At 38.7% G+C, this 14,326-nt stretch overlaps 1 protein-coding gene across 1 annotated transcript in view; it reads left to right on the plus strand.

The window, feature by feature from the left end:
• The window catches only part of NELL1 (neural EGFL like 1), a 900,960-nt gene extending 889,439 nt beyond the window's left edge, over positions 1-11,521 (plus strand). Inside the window, exons 18-20 of the mRNA XM_030333128.2 lie at positions 6,127-6,303; positions 8,684-8,908; positions 10,356-11,521. Of these exons, the coding sequence (XP_030188988.1) occupies positions 6,127-6,303; positions 8,684-8,908; positions 10,356-10,406 (453 nt within the window). The 3' untranslated portion in view covers positions 10,407-11,521. The remainder of the gene's footprint in view (positions 1-6,126; positions 6,304-8,683; positions 8,909-10,355) is intronic.
• Positions 11,522-14,326: the final 2,805 nt, after the last annotated feature.

Below are 14,326 nucleotides of genomic sequence, written 5' to 3' on the forward strand. Positions count from 1 at the left end.
AACTGATAATAAGCCAAGAGAGAAAGGTTACAGATAGAGCCAGACAGTGGAATTCAGACTTTATTCTGTGGGCAGCAGAGTATCATGAGTGACTTTTTGTTGAGGATTGGCATGGCCCAACCAAAGTCTGATCGACAGCACAGTAGAAGGACTGAGGAGATCCAAACTAAATGGAGAGGTACCACTTAGACTGAATTGAAGGTTCAGGAGAGTAAAGATGAGAACCCGAAGGAGGGTTAGAGACAGAAGATCACATGAAAGATAACACTGAAATTAAGTCATGGGTCTTGATAAATGATAATGTCAGACACTCACTCCCTGTGGCCATGTGTGCCCTCATTCTGTGGGCAGAAGCTCCAGAGTGGCATATTTGCAACTTAGCTGCCCCATTTTCCTGGGTCAAAAGTGTTCCGGTGCCAATGATCAGAGAAGGAGCCAGGGTTGCAAGTTAGGCTTGCATTTATTCCTACACCTTCATCTACTTCTAGTAGTAACTGGAAAATCCAGTGGGAGAAAACAAGCTGTGAGGACCAGATTTTATTTCTGTGCTGCCTGCAGGATTGTTTTGTTTTGTTCATTTTCTTAGTTGAAAAGTGAATAGCATTCATCCTTTAACTAAATGTAGTACTAGAGATGGATAGGGAAATAGATACCATAAATAACCACTTGCGCTCTGCAAGTGGAGGGCCAAATTCCTGTGGCAACACAGAAGAAGGGTAAAGTGGAGAGGATCTTTGCCATGAGATTGTCTGGAATGCTGACCACGTGACCTGGCCTCATACAAGCCTTTGCTCAGAAACTGAGGAAGGTGGCCAGATTAGGGAAACCTAAGGGGTTCCTGTGTTTCCTTCAGGCAAGAAGAAAGCCCTGTCTGCAAGGAGCTGACAATAAAATAACCCTGCCGTTCTCCCTGTGGCACCCATTCGTAGAGTGAAGAACAGGGATGAATCAGCTTGTGCCTGGGGCCAGGGTAGAGGTTAGCTTTCTGAAATCCTGCAGTTTACTCCTAAAAATGCTTTGCTTTGCTCTCTAAACCTAACCAGTGACATTGTCAATACCTTCCTCTCTAGGGTGTTCTTGATGGAAGGAGTTGGCTGTGCTTCCTTTTCTTTGAAACATGAACAAATTGGCAAGTTTAGTTCACCCTCAAAACTCTAGGGGTCCTGTCAAGGAACAGGGTCTTCTTTTCTGTTCTCCTCACTTCATACTTCTACTGCATGTAGTTCCAAATCCTGCCTTTTCATTGCTTTGTTTCTCCATCAGAGGTGTCAAACTCTTCCTTGGACCAGAATCCCCTGGAGGGTTTGTGAAACTTTGATCACTGAGTCTACCCCATAGACTTTCTTGTTTGGTGAGTCTGGGTTTGGGCACAACAATTTGCATTTCTAAGTAGTTTCCAGGAGATTCTAATGCTGCTTGTCAGAGGACCACATTTGAGAACGATTGCCTCAAGAATCCTTCTGATTTGAGTTGTGTGAAGTCCTTTTATCCTACCCTTTAGCATATTGGAAAATCATTGCTATGAATGTCTGGAGTGAGGTCTGTTTCCTGTTTTGTCATTAATTTGCTCTGTGAGAGAAGTGCTTTCCCCTCTCTGGACCTGATTTCCTCTTCATTAAAATGAGACATTTGGAATCAATGACTGTTAAGAGTTTTATTAGAGAAGTGCTAATTAGAGAGGGCTGGTTGTGTGGTGTAACCTGAAGCCAAATTAATATTTTGTAAAGACTGGATATCACAACACAAAAATTTGTATGTGAGAAGGTAGAATAGATGGGTCTAGAGTACCACTCTTAATTTTACTCTTTATATCAAAGATCAAAAAATGTTTTCTATGAAGGGCCAGATGGTCTTTGCATAACTGTCAGGTCTCTGTCTCATGTACTGAACTCTGCCATTAGAGTGTGAAAACAGCCAAAGGAAATATGTAAATGAACAAGGGAAGGTGTGTTTTAATAAAACTTTATTTCCAGAAACAGGTGACTGGCTGAATTTAGACTGTAGGTGTCAGTTTGCCAAACCCAGGTTATATTATAATTGAATTTACATAAATAATCTTACCTAAGCTTTTATTTACTTATTTTAAGAGAGAGTGTGCATATGTGCGTAAGTTGGGGAGGGGCAGCGAGAGAGAGAGAGAGAGAGAGAGAGAGACAGAGACAGAGACAGAATCCCAAGCAGGCTCCACACTGTCAGCACAGAGCCTGATGTTCGGTTTGGTCTCATGAACTGTGAGATCATGACCTGAGCTGAAATCAAGTCAGACACATAACAAACTGAGCCACCCAGGCACCCCAAGACCTCCACCTTCTTGATTTAAAAGTTTCAAAACTGTGGCAGAAAAGTGATATTATGCAATTTGGAGTAAATAATGTGTTAACAATTCAGTAATAAAATGTGTAATTTATAGTATAAAACCTGTAACTTTCCATGGTGTAAGAATAAATCCCTTTTTTATTTGATGGGAAAGTGTATGTCCCTGCTTCTTAAAATTCAGGAGCAATTTAAATAATATAGTAGTCATTGTTTATAGCTGAAATCCATTACAAAATTACATAAAAGCATTTAGCTTCTACAGCAGAAGGGTGAAAAAAATACATCTTTGGCATTTAGATGGGGCTTGTTCTGACCAATCCAGCTAGGACTGAGGTCAGGCTCTGGGAATGACCCCAGAGATCTAGCATGAGAAAGATTACTCACCAACTTTGAGCTCAATTGTCTTGCCAAGTTTAGATGCTAGTGTGGCTGTGTTCTGTTAGCTGAGGTTTTGTAATGGCATTCTCATTGAATTAATGGAGCCACCTGTGACATTTTCATTATTAAAAATGATTTTCTTGACAGTTATTCTGTAATTCAAAAGGCAGAATGAACATAGCCATTGTTCTAAAATATGTTAGAACCTAAGAGGGGCCTGTTTGGCATTTTCACATAATTGATGAGATAGGAAATTGCTTTATTTTGCACTAACCCTGGAGGCTATCCACTTATTCTTATTCATTCTTTTAATCCCCACATTCAGAGAGAAACCTAACATTCTGATTGGGCCTTATTGCCTGTGGTACAATAGCCTCTTCTAAAGCAATGCATCCCGGTTTACCGTGGTTTGTGGATAGAGCTTTTAGGTTATGGAGGCCCAATCATTCTATACTTGGGGAGAGTAATACTGTGACCTCAGTAGCTGACCTGACCATATGATTTTATATGGTAGCTACTGTTACTTTTTTTCAACTTCTGTTGGTTAAAATAAATCACTAGGGAGTTATTCTGGGCAATGGTTACACGAGCAAAATATATAACTGAGTTAAAATAAGGGCCTATTGTTGGAAGAGTCCTAGAATCTGGAGAGTCCTTTGTCCAGACTAATTATAATCTCTGACTCAATGCATTTGCTTAACTTGAGTGTGTGTTTGTATAATCTGTCATCCCTTGATAGTTAGAAAATTATTTCTTGTCATTTTATGCAAAAGTAGCTAAAATGCACATGCTTTGAGGAAAAGCATTTTTCAACCTGTTATGTCGTTATATACACAGCCAGCAGGTCTCCTTTCCATTCTCCATAAAAAAATGTAAAGCATTTAAAGATTTCCACTTCAGCTGACAGTAAACTTGTCTCAGTGAACGCTGTCCTATTCAACATTGTTATCGATGAAGTAGATGAAGACCCTGAGGGCAGATCCATCAAGTTTGCAGATGTCACTAGGCTATGAAGGAGGACGAACTATGGTGGATGACAGAAACAGCATTTAGAAAACATTGTGACAGGAAGAGAGATGAAATGAATCTAACAAGGTAAAATACAATAAGGATAAATATCAGGTTTTATAGTTGCTGCCCCCAAACAACTGAGTACACAAGATAGGGATAGTGCTTAATGAGGTTTTAGTCTTCATTAAGTTCAATATAAATCAACATCATGACATACCATAGTAAGTAGGGAAGTAAATATTGAAACCAGGCTACTTTAAAGAACACATAGAGCTTAAAACAAGGTGACCATGAGTCCCAATTCACTGCTGGTCAGACTGTTACTGAAAAATTATATTTAGTTCTTTTACTCAGCTACCTCATTTGAGAAATGGAGTGTAAATTGTACTCCACAGATTTATCAAGACTAAATGTGCTGGGATGCCTGGGTGGCTCATGGGTTAAGTATCCAACTTCAGATCCAGGTCACGATCTCATGATTTCTGGGTTTAAGCCTCATATCGGGCTCTGTGCTGTTAGCGTGGAGGCTGCGTCAGATCCTTTGTGTGTGTGTGTGTGTGTGTATGTCTCAAAAATTAAAATAACCTTAAAAGATTAAATGTGCTAATGCATATAAAAGACAGCACAATGTATGGCACAAAATAAATGTTAAAATCAAGGTAGAGTATTGTTATTATTATATTGGAAATACTTAAACTGTTGAAGAAGAAGACAACTATAACAATGAAAGGATTCAAAACTAGTGGTACTAGTCAAAAAATTAAGAGATAATCCAGAGATGAGATGATTCAGTGGAAACATAATGCTCTCTTCTACAAACGGAAGAGTTGAAAGTTGAAAGTGTAGCAGAGGGGATTGGGAGTTCTGTGATTAGCAAGAGTGTGAACAAATATCAGTGGATAGAGGCAACAAGAAGTCCAGTTTTTAACGTTCATACATGAATAGAGATATATACATTGAATGCCTTCCATAGTGGTGGCTTCCTTGAGACTGGAGAACATCAAGCATAGGCTTGATGACTTGATATGGTTGCTCTAGAGAAGTTTCAAGTGTAGACCCAGGAAGCTTGGTTATGTGTCCTGGCTCTGAGATTCTTTAGTTTTTAAATATTCAGCAAAGCAGTCATAACCACACATGGTGGCCACACGTCTTACATTTTCAGCGTCTTCATTGTCTGAAGTGAGAAGTTATTGTAAGCAACAGATGTATAATGGGTGCATGCTGCAAATGTACGATCATTTTTTTGTATTTTATTTTTGAGAGAGAGAAAGAGTGAGCACAAGCAGGGGAGGGGCAGAGAGAGAGAGACAGAAGCTAAAGTAGGCTCCAGGCTCTTAGCTGTCAGCGCAGAGCCTGACACAGGGCTCGAACCAACCAACCATGAGACCATGACCTGAGCCAAAGTCAGAGGCTTAACCTACTGAGCCACCCAGGCACCCCTGCAAATGTACTGTGTTAATGTTTGAGTGCTGTTGAACTTCAAGTCTTTACGAGTGTTCAGGGCCATTACTCCAGAAATTGTACTGTGCCTATTATTTGGACACCTAGGGTGTAAGGGGCACCTGATATAGCCCCTTGTAATAAATAGCCTAAAGCCTATCTTGTAGAAGAAAAATTGTTTTGAAACCAGAAGCCCTGGTGATGCTCCTTAGAGATCTTTAACTCCATACTGGATAAGTCATTTAGCCTCTCTTGGCCTCAGTTAATTTTTCTGTAAAAAAGGGTAAAGTCAGACTTCCTCCCAGAGTTGAGACAGAAATAAAATTAGATGAATACATTTGAATGCATTTGGTGGTATCATTGTAAACTGGGAAAAACACAGGAGCATAGTTTTCCCATTAAACGAGTTCTTGAACATATATGCATTTTTAAATCCTTGGTTTAATTGTAATTTTACTTAGAAATGTAATTTTTTGGGAACATTTAAGAAAAAAAAGAGTTTCAAGGAACATACAACTTTTTGAATTTAGAAATATCTCCATTTTTTAACATTTATTTTTGAGACAGAGAGAGACAGAGCATGAACCGGGGAGGGGCAGAGAGAGAGAGAGACACAGAATCGGAAGCAGGCTCCAGGCTCCCAGCCGTCAGCCCAGAGCCGCGCAGGGCTCGAACTCATGGACCGCGAGATCGTGACCTGAGTTGAAGTCAGACGCTTAACCGACTGAGCCACCCAGGCGCCCCAGAAATATCTCCATTTTTACATGAGCTGATCTGCAGGCAAAGTTAGGGAAAGACAGGGTGTGTATATGTGTGAGTGCACACACGTGCATCTGTTTTAAACAAAATGAAAGGTGGACAGGGGAGTACTTGGACTCTAAGAAATCCTTCCTATGTGCTCTGTTTATAAGGTTTCCCTTTCCTAGTGCAGCCACCTTGTTTCCCTAATGATGTAACCTCCTTAACCTCATCTCTAAACAGGATGGAAAGATCTTCTGCCGACGGACAGCTTGTGATTGCCAGAATCCAAGCGTTGACCTTTTCTGTTGCCCAGAGTGTGACACCAGGGTCACAAGCCAATGTTTAGATCAAAATGGACACAAGCTCTATCGAAGCGGAGACAATTGGACTCATAGCTGCCAGCAGTGCCGGTGTCTGGTATGTCAGCTTCCCTTAGAATGTTTTCTTTTACTCTGGAAAGGTTGCAAACTCAGTTGCTTATGGGTTTTAGTTTCTGCTATTTTTGATCCTATTCAGGAAACTTGAGTCTTGTGGCTACTACGGGGCATATGCTCTGCCTAAAGACATTCAGATTCTACTATTTAAAACAATATGCAAAGACAGGGTGGGGGGATGGGTGATATAGCTGACGGGGACAAAGGAGTGCACTTCTGATGAGCACTGGGTGACGTATGGAATAGTTGAAATCACTATACTGTATATCTGAAACCAATATAACAGTGTATGTTAACTGTCCTGGAATTAAAACACAAAACAAAAAAATCAATATACAAGACTAAAAGAATGTGTTTATGGGTCAGATTTGGCTCAACTTATGTTAGTTTACACCTACTTTTTGGCAAATCTAGATGAAGCAAAATCTCTGCATGATAGAAAACTTTCAAAGCCTTGACCGGGACTTGTAGTTCTTAAAGAGCCAAATCTTTGATTTCTTGGGACCTAACCATTAAAAGTTTCAATAGGAGACATAACAGAACATGGTAGAAATATCAGGGATGGAGTCATAGAGACTTAGAATTCAGTCTTGCTTCTCCCACCTGCTAGCTCTGTGTTATTAACTCAGGCAAATCCTCACCTTGCACTGATCATTCTTTCCTTGTACACAAGTGGAATACCAATTTTGTAGGACTGTCAGGAAGATGAGAGAACATATGTGAAGTGCAAATACAGTGCTTGGCACATAGAAGGTACTTAGCATACAGAAGTCACTACTGATAACATTTTCTAGATGTTTCAGATGCTAAACCTTCATATAGAACAAGTAGAGGTAATTTTGGATCTTCATATAAAGATACTAATGGTATAATCAGATCTGAGAATGTCCGAAGAAAAGGCTTAATTTCTGGACCTAGTTCTTTCTCTTTCAAATCATACCACAAAGTTTTCAAAGGATGCAAAGACTGTTAGGCTATATAATCCTAGTGAATCTTATGTTCCTTCTTTGAGGGAGTCATAACTATTGGAACCAAGTCACAACCAAGTCTACTTGTAATAGAACCTATAAGCAGCATTCCACACTTTAACATTTTCTAAAATTAGTGATTTAGTCCGTGAATACTGTATGAAAATAAGCATTTAGAGAAATTGTACTGTAAATTTCTCTCAGATTTTCTAAAGTCTCCTGGTGAATGTGCAGATCATCTTAGTAGAATACATTCTTCTGAATCACCCCTAATACTGAGGAGTAGAATTCAGATATATTCAAATCAAAGCCATTTTTTTTCAAGCTCCCATCTGAGGGCAACTGAACCCAACACAACTATATCAGTCTGGAAAATTGCATTTCTTTTTCAAGAAGTCAGTCATCAGGCACTTAGAAGAATTGGGATTAATTTCAGACATGAAATTTTCATTGAATTTCAGAAGTGTTTCCATGTCCATCCCTAGCCCCTAAGGCTAATATCTCCTGGGAAAACTGAAGACGTTGAACACGTAGCTTAATAATTATTTGAGTATACTGTGGGTCATATTTACTAAATAGACTCTGGATGATATAATGGTGAGCATGATAGACCTTGTCTGTTATGTAGCTGACCAAATCGTTAGGCGTGAGTTTTCATAAATTATAATGAATTTCCATGATAACTGAAGAGGCAGCTAGAGAAATAGTTATAGGCAGCTCAGTGGAGCCACAGTTGCCAGACTCTGAAACACACAGAGGTTCCATCTGAACTATAATACCTTGCTACATGTTAGTGATGTCACTAGCTAAATGTCACATTCAAAACCATTCTGAAGTAGTTCTCCCAGTCTCAATTTTAAATTTGATACTAAGAACTCAGTTTATGATGCTGTTGAAATATTACAGTGCTTCAGGTTCCGCTTTGACCTTAAGAGAAGTTAATTTCTCTTAAGACACTAGCCATCACCTTATCACCTATGCACTTATTTGTTCATTCAATTAGCATTTTTTTGACCAAAACTGTGCTAAGCATCAGGGAGATAAAGAAACAAGCCCAAAGCCTAAATGCTCAAAACTTAATCTGGAGTTGTACTGATAAGGAACATAAATGTGATGATAAAAAATAGTTATGGGGTGCCATTGGTACACAGATGTGGACCTGCCTCTTTCTCAGGCTGCAGTATAGACAGTCAGCAAAAGTACCATGGAGGAGGTGATATCTAATCTATAGGAGCTCTTCAAGGAGGAAGCACATTATACCCATAAAGGTGGAAGTAGAAACATACAGTGAGGACAGTGATGATAATTACTGTCCCTCCCCACCCCCGGCGGGACTTTGGGAGCATAATTGTTCATAAGAATAAAGATAAACCATTTCTGGCTCTCTCTCTACAGGAAGGAGAGGTAGACTGTTGGCCACTCACTTGCCCCAATCTGAGCTGTGAGTACACAGCCATGTTGGAAGGGGAGTGTTGTCCCCGCTGTGTCAGTGACCCCTGCCTGGCTGATAACATTGCCTACGACATCAGAAAAACTTGTCTGGACAGCTATGGCATTTCAAGGCTGAGCGGCGCAGTGTGGACAATGGCTGGATCTCCCTGCACAACTTGCAAATGCAAGGTAATTGGATGTCCTGAGGACAACTGGGCCTTGAACAGTTGTCACAGAGTACCTGCGGGAGGTTCATTCCTGATGTTTCTGAATGCACAGGTTCTGAGGGGCATGATGGAAACACAGGCAGGCATTTCCATCTCAAGGGAGGTTAATATGTCTGAGCGGATCGGAGCCACACTGTGTATATAGATAAATTCCAAATGAACATGGACTAAAACAGCCCTCTCTCTTGCCTTTGAACTACAGAATTTTAACAATTGACACTAGGTCCAATTATGGCTGATTTAAGCTGTTTTGACCTGCATATTAAAAAGGAAAGAAAGAAAAAAGATCTCTTTTTCATGCTGGAAAAATTTAAAAGCCCTTTCATGAAACTGTCAGTGTTAGAAGAAAGTGCTCTATGAAGTTGTTTGCTTTAATTATCACAGTATCTAATGCAGGGACTTGAAGGTCTTGCTGCAGGATTTAATTGTGATTATTTTCCTGTCATTTTGGAGGAATTCCCATGAGCGATCCTCATACGTCTTTGATATTAAAAACTGACCCCTTCCTCCCTACAAAGCTTGAGAAGAGCTATGGCTACAGCTGACTTGAAGCTGGGGTTAGGCAGCCATCTCTGCCAAAACATTGAAGATTCTCCTGATGAAGCACATTTAAAATATTAGTCTATTTGGTTCTGTCAAATCCTGGCTCAGCTATCAGTGGAAGGTTCCCAAGTCATCTCTTTATGGCTGTTCTAAAGGTGGATTCTTTTCTTTTTTCTGGAAAGTACCATCTTTAAATTCAGCCCCAATAGGAAAAGGCCAATATCAACCTGCACATAGCAAAAGAGCCACAGTCCCGTGTGTACTTTCAAGCCCCAGTAAACTTAGCGACCAGGGGATGTGGAGACCTGTGTAATGTATTAGTATTTCTTTGAGGTCAGGTTTGAGATTCATTTAGGGAGATTATCAAGGTGTATTAACATTAATTTCCATTAATTTATATATCTAAATATGTACTGTTCCCTTCATAGTCACCACTGAGAGACTCTGTTCCTATTATGCAAACCTTTCTGGAACCCATTTTGGAGTTGCCTTCATGTTCTTCTACTTTTGATTTGCTTTGTCAATGACAAATTATCTTTGAGGGGTATGTTTTTGAAAACAATTTTATTTAGAATAAGTCTGGTGACTAAGTTGCGTGAACAACCTGGAAATACAGGGGACGAATCCCAAACATGGTTTGGGAGGTATAAACTTGCACTGCCAGCAGGAGCTAGCAAAGGGACTCAAGAGGATCTCCTATGTCTTTCCTTACCCCACCTCCTCTAGCATTTTTCTGGTAGTTTTTCAGTAGCATTCATGGAGCTTATCTCAAAATGGAGATGGTCATTTTGGATATGAAAATGCACACTGCTGATTGATTTATATCCTCTGTCTCAGTTGGCTAACGCTTTTGTCTTGATGCACAGAATGGAAGTGTCTGCTGTTCTGTGGATTTGGAGTGTCTTCATAATAATTGAAGTATTTAAAATGGACTCATCATTGCGGGAGAAAAATGGACGAAATGACCATCCAGCATGGTGAAGAACAGGAATTGGTGTTTTGTTTTGTTTTTTACCACAATTACCAAAGTCTCCATCTGAGGAAGGTGTTTGGGGGTTGCCTTTTGGATCTATCACTTTGTTCATTCTTGCTAACCTAGTCTAGGTGACCTACAGTGGTTGTTATAAGAAGTTTCCCGTGTTGTAAATCACGTTTCCCTCATCAAATCATTTGCAAATACATTTAAATGATCTCATGGTAAATGTTGATGTGTTTTTTGGTTTATTTTGTGTACTAACATAATAGAGACTCGGCTCTTTTTATTTATTTTTTTCTTGAGTTTTGGGTCAAATTCTACAAATAAAGTTGCCTGTTGTGATTCTGTCCCATCCACTGCATACTTAGTATCGAGACCCGTGTGAAATGTTTTGATGAATGTATGTAGAGTCTAACTGAATCATACTTACATTTCAGACTGTTGAACACACTTAGATGCTTACTCATTCAGTTTAAACAAGGTGAAAGAAATTCTGATATAGTAAAGAGGGGCAAGGCCACAAACATGATTATATAATTATTGTTAAAAGAACTTTCTCCTCCCTCTTGCAAATAAGACAAAAGCTTAAGTCACAATTTAGAAGCAGCAATACTTACCACCTTTCCAGGCACTGAAAAATTGATAACTTACAAGGGACTTGCATTCCATTAATTCAAGTTATCATCCTAGCACAGGTGAATGGTGTAATTCCTACATTACATTACGTTCCTGCATTACAGAATAGTAAATTAATGGCTCCTGAGCAACAGTTTGGTTGACTTATATCATGTTGGGACTGGTGGCCAGCTCTCCTAATGCCTGCCCAGTGCTATTTTCTTCTAGACCACACCACCTCTCAGGTGGTGAAGGATGCACCTTTAAGAAAAGTTACTTGTATGTTCAATAGTTCTTTTAGAACAGTGAATGTTTTTATTTGAGCCACCAGCATATTTTTAAGAGTTGGCAGTTATTGAGTGGTACAAAACGAATAAAATGTGTAAATAACATTTTATCTGAGCTGAGAATTCAAACTTAGGTTGTAGTTTCAGTTAAATCACGTCATAGTGGTTTATAATACCTAAGGCTCTTGAATTCATTATTCTGAATCAAGCTGTTTCATGAAGTTTTATTCACTTTCCTAGTATCAAAAAAGATGTTAAGTCATTCATGCTAACAATATTTTAAATCCCCCAAAATAGTAAAATTATTCATTAAAAATGACAAGCTCAGATTACCATTGTTCATTGATATTTGCCAGAGATTCTACTCAATATCAAATATTTTTGCGAAGATGGAGTTCACTACATGAAATTAATTCCATGTGAATTAAATTATGTCAATAGTTTACCGTATTTGACAACTACTGTTAAAATGTGGTAAGTTAGAAGATATCTCTCCTTTAACTCCTTAAATGCAATCATGGAATGGAAAACTTGAAAATGATTCTTTTAAAAATATGGGTGCCTGGGTGGCTCAGTCAGTTGAGCATCCGACTTCAGTCAGGTCATGATCTTGTGGTTCACGAGTTTGAGCCCCGCATCAGGCTCTGTGCTGACAGCTCGGAGCCTGCTTCAGATTCTGTGTCTCCCCCTCTCCCTGCCCTACCCCTGCTTACTCTCTGCTTCTCTGTCTCTCTCTCTCTTAAAAATAATAAAGAAAATATTTATGACCCAGTATTAAAAAAAAAATCTTAAGGGGCACCTGGATGGCTCAGGTCACGATCCTGCAGTTTGTGAGTTTGAGCCCTGCGTCAGGCTCTGTGCTGACAGCTCAGATCCTGGAGCCTGCTTCAGATTCTGTGTGTGTCTGTCTCTGAAAAATGAATCACATTAACAAAAAAAAAATAATTTTTTAAAAAATGTTAATTTAAAATTATTAAAATTAAAAAATTAATTTTCATTGGAAAAACTAAGACATTTACGAGAATCATTCATAACTGTATAGGTCAGTGTTGGCAAATTATGGCCCTGGTGCTAAATCTGCTTCTATACTTCCCTGGAACACAGCAGGGACCATTAATACATTCTCTACTGCTGAAGAGGTAGAATGGCAGAACTGAGTAGTTCCAACAGAGACCTCGTGGCTCACTTGGTCTTGCCCTCTACAGAAAAAGTTCACCAGCCTCTGGTAAAGAAAATGACTAACACTGCTGTGTATTTTAGAATGGGTTTCCATTTTTACCAATGAATTTTCAAAATTTCACCACTGTCTTTATTGCACAGCCATCAGTGTTGATGGCTCATCCTAAAATAGGGTTTTTTTTTTTTTTGTTTTTATACAACTACAATCCTAAAATGTCAGTATTTTCTTCGTTTCATTTTAGATCTGGTGAGTAAATGTAACCTGTGCCAAGTTGACAACATGTTATTGATATTTAGTAGCACAATTTACACTACTGCCAGCTCCTATCAATAAGGGGTTTGCTTCCTATCAAATAATTGATGACATTTTCTTATCAAAAATTATTGAGTGCTTTATACATAAGATACTCTGCTACGCTCTGCTCAGAAAATAAAGATGAAAAAAATTGTCGTTAAAGTTCACCATTATGTGAGCCTTTAGAGGTGTTGAGGATCTTTGAATCTATTAGGGGATCCAGTTGAAATAACTGCTTGAAATACCTTCTTGATTCAGAAATTTTAAAAAAGTTACTTTTTAAAAAAAATGTGGTAAATCTCTTGATGGAATTTGGTTACGTCTTGTTCTATGATGTGGAATGTAAAATGGGTGTCCATTTAATGAAACAAAACTATATTTAACAGATCTGCCTCCTTACAGACCCTAACCATTGTCTGCTCCACCACAAGGGTCAAGAAGCTAACACACAGTCTGGTAAGGAACAATGATCAATACATAAGTGTTTAGCTACCTTCCAATTACCTATAGTGTCAAAACATTGTGATTCAGGAGAGTAGAATATGGGGAGATGAAAGTTCTATGAACTAGATAAATCTATTAAAACAAAATTTACCTCATTCTTCTATGTTGCATATGAAATATATGCATATATGCATGTGTATTATATGTTTTATAATAAGTAGAATATCAATATATATATTCATGTGTGACCTATAATGCATATATTTTAATATTTATATTCATATATAATATGTCTCTGTGTGTGTGTGTGTGTATATATATATATATATATACACACACACATACATACATACATACATACATATCACCAGACTTCACCTCTTCTGAGCTTTATACTTCTGTGCTTATGTCACTATTGTGGACTTTTAACAGACTATATAGGCTAGCCTATGTACAATCTTCATCTTATACCATCCAGCATAGTGCCTTGCATAGAGTATATCTTCAATTAATTGTAAAAATTGAATTCATAATCATCTTTTACAGTATCAAAAAGTTATCATCGGAGAGTGGAGACAATCCACTCTAGTGGCTTTCAAATGTTCTTAAGCGGTAAGACCTGTTTGAAAAATCAAAATGTATTCTGTGCTCCAATATAAAAATTCAGTAAAAGCAGTTTCTCTGTTTGGAGCAAGGGTTGAGAACCCCTTCACACATGCCACACCATAGCTCACAAACTTCAACAGCACGGTTTCAAAGTCATTGACCTGAACTTCATCTTCACCTCTACAGATGAAACCAACACTCAGGTTAAGTGACTTGCCCAGAGTTCATAATTCATCATAGACCTAGAGCTACCACCCAATCCACACGGTTTGCCCTGTGCCGTCCTGCTAATGACCCCAAATGTTTTCCCACATTTCATTTTCAAGTGAGCTTTTCTTACTCCTTCTAAATGGATGACATTAAAAGACAATCATGGAGGAACTTCAATATCTGTAATTGTCTCTGTGTTCTGTATTCCTCCTGATTGTGATATTG

This window comes from Lynx canadensis, chromosome D1 (assembly GCF_007474595.2).
Source record: "Lynx canadensis isolate LIC74 chromosome D1, mLynCan4.pri.v2, whole genome shotgun sequence".
Taxonomy (NCBI): domain Eukaryota; kingdom Metazoa; phylum Chordata; class Mammalia; order Carnivora; family Felidae; genus Lynx; species Lynx canadensis.